At 29.7% G+C, this 23,633-nt stretch overlaps 2 protein-coding genes across 3 annotated transcripts; one reads left to right on the top strand and one right to left on the bottom strand.

The window, feature by feature from the left end:
• Positions 1–7,032: 7,032 nt before the first annotated feature.
• Positions 7,033–11,819, top strand: LOC114193037 (glycine-rich domain-containing protein 1-like). 2 transcript variants are annotated; one of them, XM_028082730.2, is made up of 8 exons: positions 7,033–7,476; positions 8,266–8,383; positions 8,499–8,759; positions 9,058–9,522; positions 9,843–10,381; positions 10,595–10,659; positions 10,731–10,796; positions 10,937–11,089. In XM_028082730.2, exons 1-7 carry the CDS (start codon positions 7,316–7,318, stop codon positions 10,745–10,747), a joined length of 1,626 nt encoding a protein of 541 aa, XP_027938531.1. In that variant the 5' UTR covers positions 7,033–7,315; the 3' UTR covers positions 10,748–10,796; positions 10,937–11,089. The 2 variants fall into 2 exon arrangements, with proteins under 2 accessions (XP_027938531.1, XP_027938530.1); XM_028082729.2 differs by adding an exon at positions 11,188–11,819 and having other exon boundaries at positions 7,037–7,476; positions 10,595–10,796.
• Positions 11,820–21,548: 9,729 nt separating this feature from the next.
• LOC114193722 (uncharacterized) lies at positions 21,549–23,186 on the bottom strand. Its single transcript, XM_028083626.2, has one exon. The coding sequence runs from the start codon at positions 22,949–22,951 to the stop codon at positions 21,833–21,835; it is 1,119 nt and encodes a 372-aa protein (XP_027939427.2). The 5' UTR covers positions 22,952–23,186; the 3' UTR covers positions 21,549–21,832.
• Positions 23,187–23,633: the final 447 nt, after the last annotated feature.

Below are 23,633 nucleotides of genomic sequence, written 5' to 3' on the forward strand. Positions count from 1 at the left end.
TAAGGAACTTTCTAGCCACTTATTAATATATTTTATATAGCGTCTTTTATCAGAATTTGGATTTTTTTTTTTTGGGAATATTTTTTATGTTATTTCGTCTTCAAAATATAAGTTTTGAAATTTTAAAATATATTAAAAAAAATTAAGGAGTAGTATGATTTATTTTTAATGTTTAACAAAAAAAACAGTACTAAAAAATTACAGTAAAATCTGAACTCCTTTTTTTATTGTCAATTCACGCTAAATTGAGAATATAAAAATAAATTAAAATGAATGATTTGAATTGTGTTTTATTTATTATCATTACAATACTTTCAATTTACATATAATAAAATATCATGGATAATATGTGTTTTTATATACATAAATCTAAAGAAGACATCTTTAACTACATATTTGAAAGTTTTTTTGTCAACCATGATATAGTGTTTGAGATACAAAGTATCTAATGTGCTTGACATATATGAAATGATTGGATGAGAGAAAAGATGAAAATGAAAAGAAATTATTGAAGAGTAAAAAGTAAGGAAATACAAGAGTTGACTTTTGGTTTTGGAAATAAATGGTTGAGTTTTTATTAAATACAAATTTTATACTGTTATCTTATTTGCAACTTTTTTTGTGCAGATCAAATATATCTATTATGGTTTCAAGTATTAAGTGCTTCTTTTAAACACTGATTAAACTTTTTCATATAAAATATTATGTGTTATACACATGATACTCCCAAGATAGACATTACGTAGGGGTGTACAAAAATTAAAGATCTAATCTATTTTTTCTCTTATTTAATCCATTTAATATTTATTTTATTAAAAATTTAATTTATTTAAAATTTATTTTATTAGATTTGGATATCAATTTTATCTGCATTTTATATATTTTATGGATTAGATATTCATTTTCTAAATCTAAATTTTCAAAATGGATAATCCAAAATATCTAATCCAAATTTTCAATTTATATTTTTGGTTAGGTTAAGCTAAAGGTAGAGACAGACTGGCCCAAATTTAGTCGTATTTGACTGAGTTGGCGTGACCTTATACGAAATTTGGCAGAATTTAGTCAAGTCGGTCCCGATCAAAATTTGGCCCAGCCGGTCTTGGACAAAATTTGGAAGTATTCGATCGAGTTGACCCCAACCTAAATTTGATTGCATTAGGCTGACCCGACCCAGACAAAATTTGACTATATTCGGCCGAGACGACCACGACCAAAATTTGGCCGTATTCAACCTAGTTGACTCCGATCAAAATTCGGTCAAATTCAATCGAGTTGGCATCGATTGAGATTTGGCCGAGTCAGCCTTGGCCCAAATTTGGTTGTATTTGGTTGAGACGACCTAGGATGAAATTTGGTCGTATTCAAATGAGTCGGTCACGATCGAAATTTGGTCGTATTCAACTGAGTCATTCACGACCGAAATTTGACTGAATTTAGTCGAGTTGGCTCCAGTCAAAATTTGATTGTGTTGGCCTCGACCGAAATTTGGCCGAGTTGATCTTGGCTCGAATTTGGTCGTATTCGGCAGAGTCGACCACGACTGAAATTTGGTCGTATTCAGACGAGTCGGTCCCAACCTAAATTTGGCTAAATTCAGTCGAGTTGGCCATGTCAAAAAATTTGGTCAAGCCGGTCCTAGCCCAAATTTAGCTGTATTCGATCGAGTAAGTCCCGAACGAAATTTGGTTGTATTTATCTGAGTCGGTCGTGATCGAAAATTGGCCATATTCAATCGAGTTGATCCCGACCGACGAATTTAGTGGAGTCAACCCTGACCAAAATTTGACTGGTCAGACCCTGGCCCAAGTGTAGCCATATTTTGCCAAGTCGGTTTTGGCCAAAATTTGGTTGTATTAGGCAAAATCGGCCCTGGCCGAAATTCGGCCGAATCCAGTCAAGTCGATCTCATTGGCCCTATTGGTCCCGACAAAAAATCTACCAAATTCTATGGTGTCAGCCCTATAGGAAAAAGTTTTAGAAAATTCAATTTAAATTTATTTTATGAAAAATGGATTTTGAATTTTAAACTTGATCCAAATATTTGGATCTGGATTTTAAAAAAATCCAATCTACTTTTTCTGAAAAATGGATTTGGATCGAAAATCTAATCTAATTATTTGGATCCAAGATGAATGTGAATTGGATCATTAAAAATCTAATCCATGATCACCCCTAATAGTATGGGACTAGTGGGATTACAAGACCAAGACATCCCTTGAGTACACGGTATGGGGCTAGTGGAATCACACAGTCAGGAAATTCTCTTTGTAGTGCACGACCCAGTCGAGTACATGTTGACTCTGTAAGACAACATGTACTCCGATCATACTAGTTTACCAAATCAGTATAATCACCCCAAATAAGGTAAATCCAAGATTAATCAACTCATCCTAATTAATAGGTAATTAGACCAACTGAACTAAAGCCTAACCAAGTAAAACCCACGAACCCTAGTGTATTTACAATTGGTGTGCAACAAGAAATTAACATAGTGTATTTATAATTTTTCAAGATTAGACTTCAACCACTTCATTTTCTTGCATTCTAAATTATCTCAATCCCATATTCATGTTAAAATCAACTCACGAGAATACTCAAATTTTATTCCTAGAGCCTTTAAGCCTACGATTTCTCATCAAGTTTCAATCTTTTGAATTTTCAACAAATGAAATCATGCATTAGTTTCAAAAGTCTAAGATTACTAATAAACCAAGTTCTATTCGTAGATACAAACATCCATTAGATATTCAATTTCAAATCTATATTCTAATAATATTTCTCAACACCTCAAAAATCATAAATTAAGCACGGGAAAAATTCACGTCAAGCATAAAAAATAGAAAACAAACATTGACTTGAACTGGAAAAGCATATATATATATATATATATATATATATATATATATATATATATATATATATATATATATTAACAACACAATTCTACACAAAAATTCAGTATTTTACATCTAATATCAACAAATAGAAATTGTTCTCCATGGTGGAGAACCTGGATTTTTACAAAATTGAAGAATAGAGAAGAAGTTGAAATCAAGTAGAAGTAATCCATCTCCCAAGGTTCTTGACAACTACTTTATGCTCCAATTGTGCCTCTCATTCGCATCTCTGCTTCCAATTTTGTAGCCCATCATCCTCTCCAACCCAAAAGGGGTAAAATCTCCATAGATGAAGAAAGAGACCCAAGAAGGAGAAGGGAGAGTTTCCCAACACCTCTAAAAGCCTCCAAGAGCCTCTCCCAAGCACACAAGGTGTTTCTATTCGTGAAAAAGGAGGAATACCTAAGAATCTCATAGAAACATGATTAAATAACCATATTCGCGTATTAGGGTTGATATTCTCGCCTTGCAAGGCCTAAAATTGATGCTCTTTGACTTGTAATTCGCTGGGTAAGCCATATTTTCGTCCAACGACTTGAATGTTGCAATTATGGGTTATCATTTTCGGCTAGCGAGTCACCAACTCACCCAACGAGTCACCAACTCGCCCAACGAGTCAACTTGGCGCCCGATGGTGGTTTTTTGGCCTTCCGAGGGTGATCCAAGGCAGTATATACTTATAGGTGAGTCATTTCTCCATGTTTGCAGTGTTGAGCGCGATTCTAGTGCCCTCCGATGTGGGTATTTGTCTAAAGATCATTCTTTTTTTTCCAATCATGCTCCTTTGAGTTCCAACTTGTTTTTTCTCCACCATAATTATTTCCTATTGACTTATTTCACACACTTAAAATATAGATTAGAGGTAAACAAGCATAAAACAACTAAAATACAAAACAATGCAAAATCAAGATAGACTTGATGATTAAACAAAATAAAAGTTATGGTGAAGTTAATTTTATCCACAAAACTTAATATTAATAAAAGATAGAAAATAACGTTATTAAACTCCTCCATACTTAAAATCGTGCTTGTCCTCAAGCAAGAGGTATCTTGGCTTAGGAAGACAAGTCAAATAACTAAGATGCAAGTTCACACAACCAATTCAGATAAACTTAATATCAATAAAAGGTAGAAAATAATGTTATCACTTATTTAAGTCAAGTGATTTACATCTCATTAGTGAATGTCAAACTTTAAAAATGCACGATGGTATTTTTGTAATAAGTTGTCAAAATTTAAGTCTAACCCTTATAGGTCAAGCGTAAAATTTGATTTTTACATTTGACACCCTTTGATCAAACGTAAATCTACGTCTAGTAGGTAGGGGTCAAACATAAATTCAGACATAAATTTACATCTGATTAAAGAGGATTGAGCGTCAAAAATCAAAATTTATATCTAACCTAAGGGGGTCAGTCTAGACTAGGCATGCCTGTTCATACAAACTACTAGAGTTACAATTAAAATTTACTTTATAAAATAATTTTTTTTATTTTTATTTTTAATGGAAAAAATAGATGTGTTCTCATGCTTATGTATCCACAATTTTTAATTTAAATAATTAAATTGTAAATAATATAATTCTTTTAAGTATATGTTCATATCATTTTTAGTGAAGAATTAATAAAAAAAGTTAGACATTATATTTGAAAATAATAATTTAATCACAAAATGTATAACTTATTTTATTAAAGAATAAAATTAATAAATTAAAATATACAACTAAATGGGGATAAAAAAAATTTATTCCCTTTATATAATATATAATAGTGAAAATACATGTATTATACATGTTCACTTTTTTGTATGATAACAGAGAATAATTGAATTATTATTATTATAATTATAAAATAAATTAAAATAATTTTTATAATTTATTATAGATAATTTTTAGTTATTTTGTAAGTAATTTTTTTATTATAAAAAATTATTTTAATTTAGGACATGATTAAAATAAAAAAAATCAATTAAAAAAATAATTAAATTTTTAAAAAATCACTTAAAACCAATACTTAATGTAAAATTAAAAAATTAATAAACAAAATACACTCAAATAAGAAATATATTTATGTATCGTATAGAATAATATATAATGATATAGGTGTAGATAATTGTTCTCGTTGCCGTCATTAGGCATGTCGTTTTAAACAATGAGAGGTAAATTTGAGAAGTGCGTGATCAAGATACTTTCTCGTTCCTTCTCTCTTTATTGTTACATTAGAAAGCAGAGAAAGAAAAGAAACTAAAAATAAAGTAAAATATCACCGATGAATTTTTGTATTTAAAATAAAATGAACGGAGAAAAATAAAATTTAAAAATGAATTTATTTGTAATTTTTTTAAGAAATTTATATTTTTAAATTTGAATCTGTTTCGTATTTAACCACAATACAGTTCAATAAGTACTAATAAATTTTTAATTAATCTGATCTTATTTAACCGTACATAAATATTATTAAAATTTTAATTTAATTGAGTTTTACTCTTGATAAATTCAAATATTTTAAATTAAAATTTTTATCTAATTATTCAAAATTTTAATATTTTTTAATCAAGTTTTCATCATTTAATTTTTTGTATTAATATTATTGTTATATCATTTTATGGTCTTACTTATATATATATATATATATATATATATATATATATATATATATATATATATATATTTTAAGGTGTGAGATTACTTTATTAATATAAAATTATATTATAATTAATCTAAAATCTTCGTATTTTTCTTATAAGTTATATTTCTCCATTATCAGATAGTTAATTTATATTAACTATAATATAATTTTATATTAATAACATCGACATTTCTCAAATAGGTTAGTACAACGATGAGATAGAATAATCATCGTATTATCCAAATAATACAAAAAATAAACAAAATTTAATTAAAAATATAAAATTTTGAATACTAAATATATAAAAACTTAATTTAAATTACTAAATTTATTAAATTAAAATTTGAATAAACCTAAGCTTCTCTGTTAGATAACTGATATATATATATATATATATATATATATATATATATATATATATATATATATATATATATATATATATATATATATATAATTTTGTTTTTCATATTGCTATTTCCAATTTTCTTTTTTCATAAAAAAATATTTTTTAAAATTAAAATAACTGTTTTATCATATTTCTATTTCCAAATTTATGTTTTAATAAAAAAATTATATTTTTAAAAATAATTGTTTTGCTAAATTTAATTATTTTATCCATTTAATTTTTATTTTAAATTAATTACTTTTAAACTAAAATAAAATATTTTTAATAAAAGAGTTATCTACAAAATAAATACAAAAGTATTTATAATATAAATTTAAAAATTATTTATATTTATTTTCAAAACTAAAAACAAGTAAACACATTTTAACTTATAGTTTTTCAAAACTCCTAAAATGAATATATCTTGCGAACTATTGGTAAGAAGCATTTAGGTTATAATTCTCAGGATGAGGGTCAAATAATGCTTTTAATTTGGGTTTTTTTAGTAAAATTAAAGAGAGTATTTATTTTAGTCACTAAAGTACATGCTCTTAAATAATTCTTGAACTGATGAAATTATATAACATGATTTCTACAACTTTAGAGATCAGTTGTGATTATTTAAGATTATTCAGAAGAGATTGATATGATTTTTTTCAGGATAGAGATGATTCAAGAACTAAAATGATAGTTTATTCAATTTAAAACCAAAATCTTAGGATAAACTATTATTTAATCTTAAACGTTTAAACATTGTTATAATAGTCTCTCAAAACAAGAAATTCAAAATATATTTATTTATGCATGGTTAATTTAATCTCTAAACTTTATTATTTATAAATACTCTAGTCTTAAAAAAATGTTACTAATCACAATTTAGACTGTAGTAAACTTTAAGATTTTTTTGACAAAATTATAGATTGATTAAACTGAGATCACACTACACAGTTTTGTTTAAGAAAAGACATAGATTACAATGTTCAGAAGCATATCAAGTTAACATTTTGCTTAATTTTAAAATTAATAAAATTAATTATTTTGTCTATAAATTAATTAGCGAAGACAGTTTTAAACTCACTAAAAATTATTACATTAGTCATAAACCCCAAAATAAAACCCACGTCAATAGTTTTTTCAGTCAGAATGAACGAAGTTTCAATCACAGGTTTCTTCTCAAAATCTAATCTAAAGTATCCGCGTAGCGTGTGAAGTTTCAACAGAGTTTTATTTTTCTTCCCTCTAACTGGGTCACCGGTTCCGAATGAGAAGGAAAATTTTCAAAATCTTCAAGATTGAGGGCAGAAAAAGAAAGGAACCTTCGTTTCGAAGTTGATTCAAAGCTTCAAATAGCTATATTGATCATTTTGTTGTGCGTTTGACGTTGAAATTGAGCAACTATCATGGAGACACAGCAAGAGTTGGAGTGGGCTGAAGCACAGAAAATCGTGCTAAGCGAAAACCTCGTTGCTACGGCTAAACAACAGCTTCTGTTTCTTGCAGAGGTTGATAGAAATCGTGGTCTTTATGATGATGGCCCACTTTTGCGCATAGCTGTTTACAGGTATTTTTACTTCCTGAAACTTTAAGAATCCGTAGATTTAGTATCTAAAATTTTCGTTTAGTTTAATTCTTAAAACTACTACCATACAATTATATTGGTGTTTTTACTGTTAATTGACACGAACCGAGATCGATGGAAACATCTGATAAACATATATTAATCTTGGTTGTCAGTTTGAGATAATATATATATATATATATATATATATATATATATATATATATATATATATATATATATATATATATATATATATATATATATATATATATATATATATATATATATATAAAGAAAATGTTAATTGAAAATAGTTTTAAAGTTTTATTAGAAGGTCCTATAGTTTACAAAAAAGTATATTTTCATTCACTCATGGATTCTATTGTCTGGTAAACCTGTTGACTTTTGTATAATTATTTTAAAATTTGTCATTATAGTAGTTTTTAATTAATTGACAGACTAAAATATTTATAGTTATTATGCTATAGATTACACTCTTGTTTTAATTCTAAAATTATAAAACTGAAGATTTAAATAATTGATGTTTTATCATTTTAATGGTTTAATATTTCTGTATCTTTATACCTAAGTTCATTATTACTCAGTAATGTAAGGAACTGTTTGATGTATTTATTACTCGTGCTTTTACTAAGTTTTCCATGGGCATGTAACCAAAATCCTATGATTTATGTCAGTGCCTGCAATCTGCATGTTTCGTGTGTTGTATTTCATTCACCTTTTATTTCAATAGATTGTGTTTTAACCGTTAGTGTTTGTGCGTGTCTTTAGGTATAAATATTGTTGGCTTCCTTTACTGGCCAAACATACCGAGTCACCTGTGACAGAAAACCCTTTGGTTGTGCCTCTTGATTGTGAATGGATTTGGCACTGTCATAGGCTTAATCCGGTAAGCTTGAGTACTGTAGCCAAAATCACATATAAGTTTTCTTTTTATTTGTGGATTTGTTTTCTGAAAGAATTGTTGTATTGGTGGAATCACCCTTTTTCAACATTTGTGTCAGGTGCGTTACAAAACTGACTGCATGGAACTTTATGGGAGAATATTAGGCAATTCGAATGTGCTATCTTCAACTCAGGGAACCAGCAGAGAGGAAAGTGAGAAAGTCTGGGATTCAATGTATCCAAGTGAGCCATATGAACTTGTTGGTCTAAACAATCACTCATTACAAGGTTTTACTGAAAATTTCTTGGAAGCCAAACAAAGTACCACGAAATATGATCTGATTTCAGCAGTTAAAAGACAGACAACTTTCTTCTATCAGGTAATTAAGAAATTTAGATTGGAGTGGCATGCCTTGTTAATACCTACCAAACCTTCAAATTGTAGTATAGGCAATAAGCCAGTGTCAGATGCTATTTTAACTGGTTGATCATACATTTCATTGGTAAAGTGATTACTAAGTATATGTAATAGAGTACATTAGTTTTGGACTAACACTTCAATGAAAGTAAGGGTGATTTGCATTCAGGTAAATTATGTACTGAAAATACTCAATGAATAAAATGTCTAAAGGCAATACCAGCTTATGCTTATCCATTGGTCTCCAACTTCAATGACAGGTTTCTAGGCCTTATTGGAAAGTGGATACTTTTCTTGAAGGAGCTGTGGCCAGATACAAGGGGTTTCTGCATTTGATAAAGAGGAGTAGAGAGAGACACATAAACCGCTTCAGTGTTCCAACTTATGACATTGACCTCATATGGCACTCTCACCAATTGCATCCCGTGTCTTACTGTAACGATCTAGTGGCAATTGTGGGCAAAGTATTAGAACATGATGACACAGATTCTGATAGGACCAAGGGCCAAAAGCTGGATGTCGGCTTTTCTGAAACCACCAAACAGTGGGAAGAGACATTTGGTTCAAGATACTGGAAAGCAGGAGCAATGTACAGGGGTAACCCCCCATCTCCTCTTACTGTTGATAAGTATAAAATGGTTGGTACTCACCACAACTGTTCAGCTCCATCCAATGACACGAACCAAAGTCTGATTCAGCAGCTTCCACAGAAACTGCTTGTGCAGGTAGCCTCCAATGTTTATTCTTCTATATTCTTTGTTACGTGAGAAGACGCTAGCAATTGGGAAATGGATCCTACTTAGTTACTTTATCACTGCATGAGATCCTAGACTTTCAATAATTTTATTAACATAATAATATTTTTTTTATTGAAAGTAGATGTTTAGAATAATTTTAGAATAATAAATGGTGAGATAAAAAACTTGACCATCTCAAGTTTTTTTTTTTTTTCACTGGAGAGGATCCCTTCCATTAACAAGTGTAACTTGTGATGTTTTTTGGGCATCAACTGTTGCAACATTTTTGGTTCATGGTTCTTATTCAGGTGATGCTTGAGATTGTTGACGTGAGAAACTTACCATCCGGGCACAAAGGCAAGCTACTTGTGTCGTTCAACAAGAAACAGGAAGATCTGCTTTTCAATACCAAGAAGCAATTAAGCATTTCCTCAAAGTCACAAGGGAAACAAGTTGCTGTTTTCCAATGTGAGAGTAATGGAGAGTTACTCCTTGAACTCATTTCTCGCCCAAGTTTTAACTTTAGAGGCCTAAAGCTAGACAAAGTATTGGGAAAAACTTCAATCAATTTGGAGGATTTGCAAAATGTAGCATCTAAACTGCCAATAGAAAAATGGTTAGATTTGACATGTGCAGTCAATTGGTCAAAGCCTATTAGCATTCGCATAGGTTTGTCTTTAACTCCTCCAGTTACAGCACCGCATAATCTGCACTTTGTTTCTATGCTTCCAATAAAAAAAAGTTACTTGTCCTTCCTACTTCCGAGAAGGTCCCAGAATATTGGATGTTGGACAAATATTAATGTTGTCAATGAAGCACGCAATAAGATAATCAACATCCAGACAGGGTAAGTCAAACTACTTCTGGAATTTAGAATGTCATGAGCTGATTTGTTTAGTAGTTAACAATGTTGAACCAATTAAAACTGGGCTTTTCTCGCACTATACTAAAAAGTGTCAAACACTAGTTTTGATGCTTTCTGTTGCTGTTTTCTCGTAAAAATCATAATTAACAAATATAGGTTTTTCTTGCCATTTTCTCATGTTCTTTTTGCCTATAGGAACTTGTCAACTGAGAACACAAAGAGTAGTATCAATAAAAAAGTGATTGGCCGGACTGCATCTGGTAACACCCATATTCTTGCCGAGTTAAAAGGAACAGTGTGGTCTATGATGAACTCTAACTGGATGTTACAGATAAAGAAGACCGGTGATGAAGATAAACGTTTATTTGAGCTCTTTGAGCTCACAGGCACTCGGAATGTAACCTTATTTTTCTCTATATATTCTTTAATCTATTACCGAATGTTGAGTTTATCTCACTCAGTTCCTTTGGTGCTTGAGCTAGAGATGCATTCTTCTAAGGTTCAATGTTGTTAATCTTAACACTCAATTTTTCGCAGGTGGTTATTTTTCCAGGGAGAAAATTGGAGTATGAAACTAGAAACTACGGAAATGGAGAAGAAAGATGCTTGATGACAGCAGTGAAATTCTCTCGAAAATATCCTTATGGAAAAGCAGTGGCTTTGATGGATTTAGAATACGGATTTCTGGAGGTATTTTAGCGAAAAACCTCCACTTCTTGATTAATCTCAATTGCTCCTAAACATCACTAGTTTGTGTCAGTTTTAAAATTTATTTGTTTGGCGAACAGATAAAAGAAGAGTGGCTGGTATTGCCTGCGATATTGTCTGCATTTATTCTCTCTAATTTTCCAGAATTCAGTAATCAGAGTGAAGAAGAAAATGGGCTCATGCACAAAAGGTAAGATTAAAATCACCTCTTTCTATTCGGTGACAAAAATTATTGAATAAACGGGGAAGAAATCCACGTAATAGAAACAGGTGATTTGAATCAAAAAGCTGCAGAAAAATGCAGATGGTAAATGTTATGTCACTTTCCTCTAGAAAAATCCCCAGTATAGGCCACTTGTCCATAAAAGTTTCTGCTATTTCATGCAACTCACTTGTCGGCACAGCACAATTATACAATAAAATATTTCTGGGAAGTTTAGACCTGTATATGTACGGTCAGAACAACTTTTTAAGGGATTGACACCTTGCTGTAATCAGTTTTAGCTTCACAAAAACCATCTGTAATGTACTTTTTCATTTGACCAACTCACCTAGATTATAATATACCTAGATCACTCACCCAATTATGTACCCAAAGAACTAAAGTGTCACCAGAATTTTAAATTAATGTTCTTTTTTTTGGAAGGGGCAACCGGCTGGACAGCACAAACATATTCTCATTCTAAACTAATATTTTGTCAGATGTTTTATATTCTCTATCTCTTTCTTTCGTATCCTTTCAATTAAAGTAATAACAATACTTCGGAAAACAAGGACAGGAACGAAATAATTCCTAGGCAAGTATTTTGTTTATATGGGTTTCGAACCATCAATACATAAGTTCTCCAAAGTTTAAATGCCTTTTTATTTTGTGTGTTGACTATTTCAAGGGTATGTTTGGTAAAAAATTGAAATGAATAAAGAAATAGGTGAAAATATTCAGGAAATAATATTTTGATTTCCACAATTTGACTCTGATTTTGAATTTTCTAATTTGTTTTATCATGGAATATTGATTAATGTACTATTATCTTTTTCTTTAAAAAAACTAATACCCAGTACTAAATCACATCTGGTAGTATAAAATGGACAATAATTTAAAAATTGTTATGAAATAAAGCGAATAACAGAGAGAAGAAAGAATAGTAGATAAGAGAGAAGAGAAAGAAACAATAGAAAACAACTCATCTGTGTATTATTATTGATAGGAAGAGTCCTATTTATAGATACAATATGTAATCCATAAAGGAAACAAATCAACTTAGTTAATACAAATATTTACCATAAAGAGTAATGAATCATATCAGTAAATGTATCAAATCAATGGACAATCATTAATTCATAACACTCCCCCTTGAGTGTCCATTGATAAAGAATGTGCCTCGTTAAAACCTTACTAGGAAAAATCCTTTGAGATAAAAAATCTAGTGAAGGAAAAAGAGTACAACATTCTGTATTCTTTAATACAATATTGTTCATCACATATTCTATTTCTCCCCCTCACGTAAACTTACATCATTAAGGTGAGTCCGAATTTGTGAGTCATTTGCTCAAAAGTTTTTCTTGGCAAAAACTTTACAAATAGACTTGTCATATTTTCAGATGAACGAATTTTTGGATATCTATATCATCCTTTCAATTGAACAATACACTATTGTCTTCATGTATGGTTGTTGATTCCATCTTTCTTAGGGATAGTCCCAAGTTTCTTGCACATGTTGAATTATAAACCTTAACCAAACATATTCACAACTTTCCTTGTAATTTGTATGATTAGACGATGTTGCTACTATGGTTTGTTTCATATACCTTCATGAAACCATTGTGCTACCACATGTGAACAAACATCTTGTTTGTGATCAATCATTGTGACATTGTAAGAATATGTAAAATAACATGCATATCCATAACCCATTGGTCTGAATCTGAATCATTTGGATGGAATAAGCTCATATTCGTAGTACCCTTAAAGTAACAAAGTATATGTTTTACTCCAAACCATTTTCTTCTTGTAGTTGAAGAACTATATCTTGCTTAACAAATTTATAGCAAATGCAATATTGGATCGAGTATAATTTGTAAGATACATTAGTGTTTCTATGACACTAAGATATGGTGCTTCTAGACCAAGAAGATTTTCATCATTTTCTTGAGGTCTAAGAAGAGTCTTTATCAACATCTAACGACCTCACAATTATTGGAGTGCAAAATGGACATGACTTGTCCATTTAGAACATTTTAAGCACCTTAATCATATAAGCCTCTTGATGTATAAAAATACTTTTATTTAAATACTCAATTTCTAATTTCAAACAAGACTTTGCCCTTCAAAGATCATTCATCTCAAATTCTTTCAATTGTCTTGTGAGCTCATTAGTAGTTTCAACGATGTTTATGTCATCTACATAAACAATAATTATGAAAAATTGATTTTCTAATATTTTCATATAAATACAAGGACAAAAAGGATCATTTCCATATCCTTATTTTAATAAGAACTCAATAAGATGGTTATACCACACACATCCTTGCTTTAATCAATAAAAGAGCATGTTCAATTTTATTGAATAACCCTCTTTAGAATTTGTCTTGTTGGGCAAATAAAATCCTTTAAGGATTTTCATATAAATATGATTCTCAAAAGAACCGTACGAATAGGTTGTAATATCATCCATTAGATGTAAATGCAAACCTTGTTGTGCAACTAAGATAATCGAATATTGCAATGTTGTTGCATCCAATACTAGTGAACATGCTTTTTCACTAATCAATACAAGGTTTTGTGAATAACCTTGAGCAACCAATTATGCTTTGTATCTAACAATTTCATCATTTTTAATTTGATTTTTTGTGCAAAAATCCATATGTACCCAACAAGTTTCACAACTTCAGGTGTGCGAACTATACGTCCAAAAACCTTTCGTTCAGTAAGCAAATACAATTATGCTTCCTTGCATATTTTCATTTTGGCCAATTTTTTCTTCGTCGACAATCTTCAATGATCATTGCTTATTGATCCTCATTGTCATTCATAACATTCATCGCTATGTTATAAGTAAAAGTTTCGTCAATGTTAACTTTATTTTGGTTCCATATTCTATGATTCATGACACAATTTATTGAGATCTCATCATTTCAACCATTTCAGGTACTTGAGGTTCTTTTGGAACCGAACCATTAATTATGTCAAAAGAATCTTTTGGGATTTCAACCTTTTCGATTAGGTCATTTTGCATATTAACTCACTTTCTCATTCAAGAGTTCTTTGGAACCAATAGGTCTACCACGCTTCAAACGTGTCCACATGAGTTTTTCAACCTTCTTTTTTTTCGCATCATAATAACTGATCATGTCAAATAAGTCAATCATTTTGATTTGTAAATTTCTGGTTTACCATGACATGCATTTCAATTGTACTAATAAACTTGTAGTACAAACTATAAGAGAATGTTGATAATTTCTCCAATACACTTTCTTTTTCAACTCAATCATACAGAGATATAAAGATATTTCATATCTTTTTCATTGTTTGTCTCAATTTAATATCCATTTAGACAAATATCATTGAAACTTAATAAGTTTCTATTCAACTTCTTAGTAGAAGTATAATAGCTCTTCTAGAGTCTTCAAATATATTTGTAGTACTATAAATAATACTAACATCGATGTCTCACATTATCAAACAAGAGAAAAATTTATTACTCTTGAGAATTGTATAAGTTGTTGCACTATCAATAAGACACATATCTTTTGGTACTAGTGCAAACATTCGTTTTTCATATAAATGTAAATATCAATATGAGATTTTTTTTTAACACTCCCATAATCAATGAGGTGATCAATGCTTCCATTTGCTTTAGCAAAGAAAATAACAATATCAAGATGAGTAGCATCCATATGGCCATAATCAGAATCACCATCTTCATAAGCAAAGTGTGTTTCTATGTTATTCTCATTATTTGTAAGATGCTTTGGTGTACAATAAGTACAATTCAAATGGCCTTTACCACCGTAATGATAATATATACTTTCATCTTTTTGTCAATATTTTCACATTTTTCTTTTCCTTTCTTTTTCACATTATTGTGCTACTTCTAGTGACAAAATGTGTCTTTGAAAATTTCTTTATAACCATGTCCATAATCAAGATCACGATCACGATCATGAAAATATAAATAAAATGTTGCTACATTCACTTCTAGGAATGGAGCAGAACCAATTTGGACAGGTTGCATGATTTTCTATCAAAAGCTCATTGCTTTTTTTAGCCATACAAATGCATGAAATAAATTCATAATATTGATTGCTGCATTCACTTCTGGGAATGGAGCAGATTAGGCGGATCTCATGATTTTTCATCAAAAGCTTTATTGCTTTGTCCAGCCAGCCATATACATAGGCATGAAATAAATTCATAATATTTGTGAATCATTTTTCACAATATTTTTGTCGCATGAGCAAATTAGTTGCTTAGATGCTTTATGTCTTTATTTAATGGTATCCAATTATCCATTGCATCTAAATGTATTTCAACATTTAAAATCCAATATAAGGAATTCTTCCTTACAATATCAAGGGTCACAAATCCAAATTTTGCAACGTTTCGCGTGTTTAGAACTAACACATAAAATAATAATATTAATAATAATCATCATCATCAAAATAATAATATTAATAATAATCATCGACATAATAAAAATAAATAATAAGACGGAGATGAAAATTGATAAGGTCAAACAATTCTTATCACAAGAGGGAGAGTATAAGGTAAAATTATAAATTGAGAAAGGATTAGAAAGAGCCTGGATTGAGACACGCAGAGCACTATCCTTGGAGAGAAAAAACTTCCACTAGTCCTCAATTGGAGCATCGTGCTGATAACGTGTTATGAAATAAAGCGAATAACAGGCAGAAGAAAGAATAATAGACATAGGAAGAGTCCTATTTATAGATACAATATGTAATCCATAAAGGAAACAAATCAACTTAGTTAATACAAATATTTACCATAAAGAGTAATGAATCATATCAGTAAATGTATCAAATTAATGGACAATCATGAATTCATAACAAAAATTAACTTTGTTAAAATTATTTAATTTAAAAATAAATAAATATTACTATATTACTTGCTTGTAATAGTAATATAATTTCTCGTTGCTGTTATTATAAAATGGAAAACTTAAATTCAAAAACTTTAATCAAGCTTCCATTATTAAATATTGGTGTCCAACATAATTTACATCGTATTTGCATTTTATGCTCTATAATAATTAATTGTGTTATAATTATTTTCTGTTTGGCTTTTTTTTTATTTCACTAAATTATTTATAATACATCCATCCTTCTTTCTTCTACTTAAAAAGAAAAAACTCTCATTTTCTTATATTCACTCTCTTCAGCTATTTTTTAAAAACTAAACATATTGCTTATTTGGTAAACGAGAAAGAAAGAAGTGATAAATAAAAATTAAAAGTGTTAATTTAAAAATGAAAAAAGGTAAAAAAAAAGAGTATAAAAATAGATAAAGAAAATAAAGTAAAAAGTCTCCACTAAAACTCACGCATGCCTTTTAATCTTTGTTTGGTAGAGAAGATAAAAAATAGAAGAAATGAAAGAGAAGTGAAAAAAAAAAGAGTGTAAACAAAGGTTGTTTTGGTCACATAAATGAAAAATAATGAAAATAAAAATAATAATGTGATTTGTAATGTGTTATGATGTTGAATAAATAAATAATTTGTGTGTAGATAGTTTCTATATTAAAATATAGTTAAAAATAAAGTTATACATAAAAGGCAGGAACCTTGATATATATTGTTATAAATATTAAAAATAATAAAAAATAAGAATATTGTTATAAGTATTATAAAACATAAGAATCTTGTTGTAAGGAGTGAGTTACATTCTTTAAGAGCAGGAACATTTTAAATAAGATAAAATATAAATATTTTATTAATCGAGTTAAAAAGCTTTTGAATAGAAAAAATATATAAAAGAATATAAGAATTTAAATTTCATTTTATAAAGAATATAATCTCTTTAAACTACTTTTTCCTCTGTCTTTTCTCTAAAAAAAAGTAAAAATTTGTTTATCTTTTCTTACATTAGGATCCATTTTAGCGATCCTGATGGAAAGTAGAATATTTATGTCCAATCATAACTCGTTTTTGGAGTAAATTTTTCGTTTTTTTTCTCTTGAGTTAATTTTTAATTTATTGTATGCCTATATTTTAGTGTTCGCATGTTTTGTTTTTGGGTTAAGATGAATCTCTTAGTCAGAGAATATAAGAGTATATTTAAATTGTTGATCAAAGTCTTTATTGTACATGTTTAATTTTCTTTTGAGAGTAATGGAACTAAGAGCTTAAATTCGATTTAGCATGTTATATTTTGATAATATGTAATTACAAAAATATCATCGCACTTATGTTTACATCAGTTGTATTTAACTAATTTTATTTGTCAATGTAAAATAATTATTTTGTAGTAGTGACACGATTATTTTATGATAATAATTAATTTCTCATCATTATTATAAATTTATTTATGTGTCCAATGAAGTGCAAGTTATATTTGAGCAAATTATAGTACTTTTGGTCAGTTTAAGTTCAATGAAACTATTTATGTTTTGATAGTATTGTAATTACAAAAATAGTACCGTGTTTTTGTTTACAATAGTTGCGTTTAAATCAATTTTATTTGTCATGTAAGATAATCATTTTATGAGAATGTTTAATTTCTTATAGTTATTATGAATTTATTTATGCAAGCTATATGTGAAACTTTTGGTCAGTTTAAACTTGTATAAAAATTACAAGTTGTTATATTGATTGTGGTAAAGTTTTGAAAATACGTATGGTCCTTCTTCATGATGTTTATTTTTATTTTTTTTAGTTTCGTTCAAACAAAAATATAACACGAAGTCAGCATTTGTTTTCACCTCCACTTTTGCTCAAGCTAAATTTTTTCACTCGATCGGAAATGGAGTAGGAAATCAGTCTTTTTTTCTTGATACTATTTTCGTTCAAACCAATGGTTTTTGCTCAAGTGATAATAAAGCATAAATTCAACCTTGGTCTTAGGTAGATTTTTGCTCAAACAAATAAGTTTTATCTCAAATAGAGCAATTTTTATTCAAGCTAAAAACAATGTCGCTTTAATTGATTGAATCTGAAACATTAAACGTAAATGTAAATACAATAATGATTACTTATATTTATGTATGAATTTCATGAATTCTAAAGATAGTTATTTTTAGGGACCGAATATTGTTGAAATGTCTAGTTTTGTATTAAATTTGAAATTCTAAATGACATATTTTGATTCCATTTATATTTGACTCATATACAGGAAAATATTAAATAGTGAGAGTCAAAAAATTTCTTATGACTTAATTTACAATGCGAAAATAAATTGTATTTAAAATATTGGGATTTACCTTTCATACGAATGAATTGTGTTCTATTATGAATGAGGTGACAACTTAGTAAATATACTAAGATAGATGCGAATATACTATGATAGATAAAAATATTTTTAGAGTTGTGTTATTCTAAGAGGAAGAATTTGGGGAGATTGAATTGATGAATTTTGGTAAATTTGAAGGTAAAATTTTGTTGTTTCTTTTAAGGGATTTAATGGTGAATGTAAGTGAATTTAAGGGTGAAGTTTGTGAGTAAAATTAATATAAATAATTTTTGGATTGGTAAAGATTGATTTTTAAACAATGTTTTCATAATAGTTTTGAAAGAAGAAATTATATTAAAGTAAATAAATAATACAATGTATTTGATAAAAAATAAATGTTAAATATTTAGATATTAAATATTATTTGGTTTAATAATAATATTTATTAATTGTTGTTATTATTATTAATAGTAATATTATGTATTATTATTATTATTATTATTGTCTCCATTATATGATATTGCAAAATCTCATCTCCCATTATTTTGTCTTCACAGAAAACCTCAACCATTTGCCCTGAAAAAAATGTTGCATGTAGGGATAATATATTAAATATATAGTTTCTACCTTCAAACCTTCTCTTCCATACTAACATTGTGTTCACTTGAGGGAGGGTATTTGAGAGAGAGTGAGTGGATAGGTTTAAGTGGATTTAAGAGTGAATTATGTGTTATTTTTTTTAAGGGATTTAGAAGTGATTGTAAGTAAATTTAGAAGTAACTTTTGTGAAAATTTGTGAAAGATTTGATTGATGTGATTTATTAAAAAATATGTTTTAATAGAAGTATAGATGAGATTATCATTTTGTCATTAATTAAATAAGTAGTATATTTTGATATTTGTATTAGTAAAAAAAAAACAGTGTTTAGAAACTAAGTATGTGGATCGAATCCTCTCAACTTTAACCAAGCAACAGATCTATTCCATGATATGGGATTGAATCCCTTGTTTAAGCACGTTCAGCTCTCTTACACCATGGATGGGGTAAAATTGTCATTAAGCTGGTGAATCCACTCAAATCAGCGTATAAGTGGGGAGATTGCAATCCTGCTCCATCCCGTTGATCACCCCTATGCTTTTCTCTTAAAACTTACCAAGCGAACACAGAATTAATTTTACAATTCATCTTTGCTTTGTCACTCTACCTCAAACGAACACAACATAAGATTGTAATTTCATCTCATCACATAAATCTATTTTCCCACATGAGCTATTATAGGTTGACAAAGTTTTTTTAAGAAAGTTTTGACAAACTTTCTTATTTAGGTAAAAAAATATTATTTTATTGCTTTATTTTAATTAAAAAATAAAAATTTAATGTACTTTAATCCTATTTTTAGAAACTTTGTTAAATTTGTTAAAAAAAAATTATTTAAAGATAATTTTCCTTTCGCGCATCCGCTCAAATCATTGCATGCGAATACGAAATAACTTACATATCCACTTCTCACTGCATGACATTCGTATAAGAGGTAGACATATGTATTGAGAGTTTGACACTTAATTTGTATTAATGAATTTATAAAATTATATATGATTAATGAATTTGTGGAATGCATATTCGTGAGATTGAATATATTGAGATTTGAAAATATTTATAAATTATGAAATTTTAAGTATATGATTTAATATATCTATATGTGTCGAATTTTAAAACTCTAACATATCATTTGTTGTGTGCTTAAGTAATTATTTTTTTTTAAACTGTATTACACACAATATTAGGTGATATTACTCCAAGAAATTACTAGTAGTAGTGAGGTTGAGAAGAAGGATAAACATATAAATATGTATATATTATAATTCCATGAGGAGGAAAATTTATTTTTAAAAACTTTAAAAGTATAATATTAATATTATTTTAATATTTATATGATTAGTATTTGTGTAACAAGATGTTATAATTATAATATTTTCTTAATTTTTTAAGTGATTATTTTAAAATAGTTTACCACATAAATAATTATGCAAGAATATTCTATATATTATCTATCAACCAATATACTATTTAAACGAGCGATTCATACATAAACAAGTAAATCTCTTATGAATATGGGATACTTTTCTAATTAATTGCTTTTAATTGTTAATTTAAGGAGATTATCTTATTTTTCTTAATTAAGGATTATATAAATGATTAAAAAATAGTTAGTTAATGAAATGTTAATTGATATTTATTGAAAATATCGATAAAGAATAAATTCATTAGGCAGGTAACAAACAACAAAATACATTTTTGCTTTTTTATTTTCTTTTTCTTCTTTTTTTCATCTTTTTTCTTTCCATGTACGTCCATCAAGTCCATCAAGACCTCCAAAGAGAGGAAAGATGTAGGTCTTAAAATAACTTTTCAAACCTAGACTTTTTCCGCTATTTATCTAATACATACGCTTAAAGTACAAGTGTATCTTTGTATACCATAAAAAGTAAATAATATAATTAAAAATTAAACATTATGAAGTTAGTATAATAAAAATTATATTGGAAAATAAATTAAAATAAAAGGACGATTAAAAGAATTCTTTATTGTTAATGATTAGATAGTTTTTCTTAAATAATATAAAAAAATTAATATTCACATAAAATGAGTAACATATCTAATATATAATTAGAAAAGCAATCATAAAAAGAATTTCCTTATAATATAAATAGGTATAATATAACAATTACTTTTTACTAATTTAATTATGAAGGAACTGCCTTTTTTATTTATTTTTTATTATATCTAAAATAATAAATATGAAACGAATTATGTTTAATATAAATAATAATTATAAAAAAGACTTACAAATAAAAAAAAAGTATTATTTGATCGAAATAATCCCCTTTCTCCTACCAACCAAACATTCCACCTTTTATAGAAAATATAATTTTTAGTAATAAACATTAAACAAACTATGCAGAGAATATAAAATATTTACAGTAAAGAATGAGCGACAAACATGGAGGAAGGGATGAAACACAGAGAGAAGAGTGCTGGAATAAGAGAGACAATTAGTCAATCAATTACTTATGACACCAAAAGCAATATACTGAATTGAAAGTAGTTACACTCTCAAAAAACAATTCCTCAAATCCTTCAACTATAACGCACCTATGCACAGGAAACAATTTCCAAATTCCAAAACAATATTCAATATTCAATCTTCAAAACAACTAAAAAAAAAATTGAAAAACCATAACCACCGCTCATTATGCCACAAACAACAAATCAAACCACCTTTAAACCCCTTCTCTCTCTCCGCTAAGATCCACCAATCACCACCGCGCTGCTCCCTGTCCAGCAGAATATCCACGCTCCGCCGCCACACCAACCGAACTAGGCGCCGGAACCAGATAAACCGGTTGCCCCACCGGTCCAGTCACGGGCCGAACCGCTTGGAAGATTCCAGAAGGCGTCTGAATGAGATAAATCTCACTCCCGGTCGTAGGAACCGCCAGCGAATAACCCACATTATTCCTCTCCTGCAAAAACGACACCGTTCCAGAATGAAATCCTTGCGCCTGCATTTGCCCTTGCGTAACTAACGGCGTCACATTCTCCGTGTTCTTTTGAGAGAAACCTTCCGCGCCGTTAACCCCGTGAACCCCACCGTTATTATCTTCCTCTATTTTCATCTTCTGTTGCAGGAGTTGCTGTTCATTATTGTTACCAATCTGCAACCTCCGAATCTCTGACTCGGGCGCGCGTTCCGTTTCGGTTTCGGGATCTCTAACCGCTGGACGGTCCTCGGAGATGCATTCCGTTTCCGGCGTAGGATTCTTCGCCGGCGTATTGGAAGCCGACGGCGGCTTATCTAATCCAAAGAGAAAATCTGGATTTGGCGCTGCCGTAGGCGGCGGCGGAGAACCTTCGACAAGCGGCACCTGAACGGAGTTGAGAGCGTCGACGAACCACTGGCGCTCGGGTTTGGAATCGGTGAGTGCGAAATTGATGTTGCCGTTGCCGTTGTTGTGGAGCGAGAACAGAAAGAGGCGGAGGCGTGCGGGTCTAGGCGAGGTGCGGGAGAGGCGATCGTACTCGAGCATCATGTGGTGGAGGTCTTCATCGTTGGTGACGGAGATGAGAGCGTCGAGGTCCTCGCCGGGGAGCTGGTACTTGAAGAAGGTGGCATCGGCGGGGGCGTTGGCGAGGGAGGAGAGTCTGGTGAGGAGGGCGGGGAGCTTGATGTGGCGGTCTACGGCGAGGATCTTGGTGTCGCCGGCGACGTAGGTGAGGTGGTTGTCGTGGGGGCGAGGCTGGATTCGGCCGCCGTAGCTGCACATGAGCTTGACCTTGGAATGGAGGGAGGGCGGGGGCTCGTCGAAGGAGTGGTGGTGGTGGTGGTTGTCGGCGTCGGGGTCGCGGGAGCGTGGGGAGGAGTCGCGGGAATCCATGGAGCTAGGGTTTGGGAAATTGGGAGGGAACGGAGAATTGAATTTGGAGAGTGGGAGTGGTTGGTGTGTGAGTGTGTTTTGTTGAGAAAGAGAGTAATGGAAAACGGCGTGACGATAAAAAAAAGGAGAAGAGAAGAGTTTGAGTTTTATGGCGTAGATGGAGATGGTGGTGGGGTAGGCTAGGAGGACCCAAAATCCCCCACTTTCAGATCGTGAGGTACGTCTAATGTTTTTCTTTTTCTTTATTTCTATTTTTAAATAATAATAATATTACTCTCTACCTTATTATTAATCACTTACTAATTTAAAACTAAAAATACGAAACTTTATCATTAAAATATATAAAAACGTGTGTACACCCAATCAAAATACATTCGTCTACGCGTGTCCTTTTCTATAAAAATCAAAAAGTATAAATATTATTAAAAGTCAATTATTATAACAATTAAAGACACGTCTGCTACAATTTATATCAAAGTTTATTATTTGATATGGATATATGACTTTTCAATTTTTTTAATATAATATTTAAAATAAGTTATTTTACACGATTATGTATGACAGCATTGGTGAGTTGAGCTAATTATATAAAAATATAAAATAATTGTATATGTTTTTATTAAATTCTATACTGACGCTTTTCTACCTTATATGTTTTTCTTGTTGTAGTATTTAATTAGAA

Source organism: Vigna unguiculata, chromosome 8, assembly GCF_037176805.1.
Source record: "Vigna unguiculata cultivar grain cowpea cultivar isolate G323 ecotype 2 chromosome 8, ASM3717680v1, whole genome shotgun sequence".
In the NCBI taxonomy this organism is placed as follows: domain Eukaryota; kingdom Viridiplantae; phylum Streptophyta; class Magnoliopsida; order Fabales; family Fabaceae; genus Vigna; species Vigna unguiculata.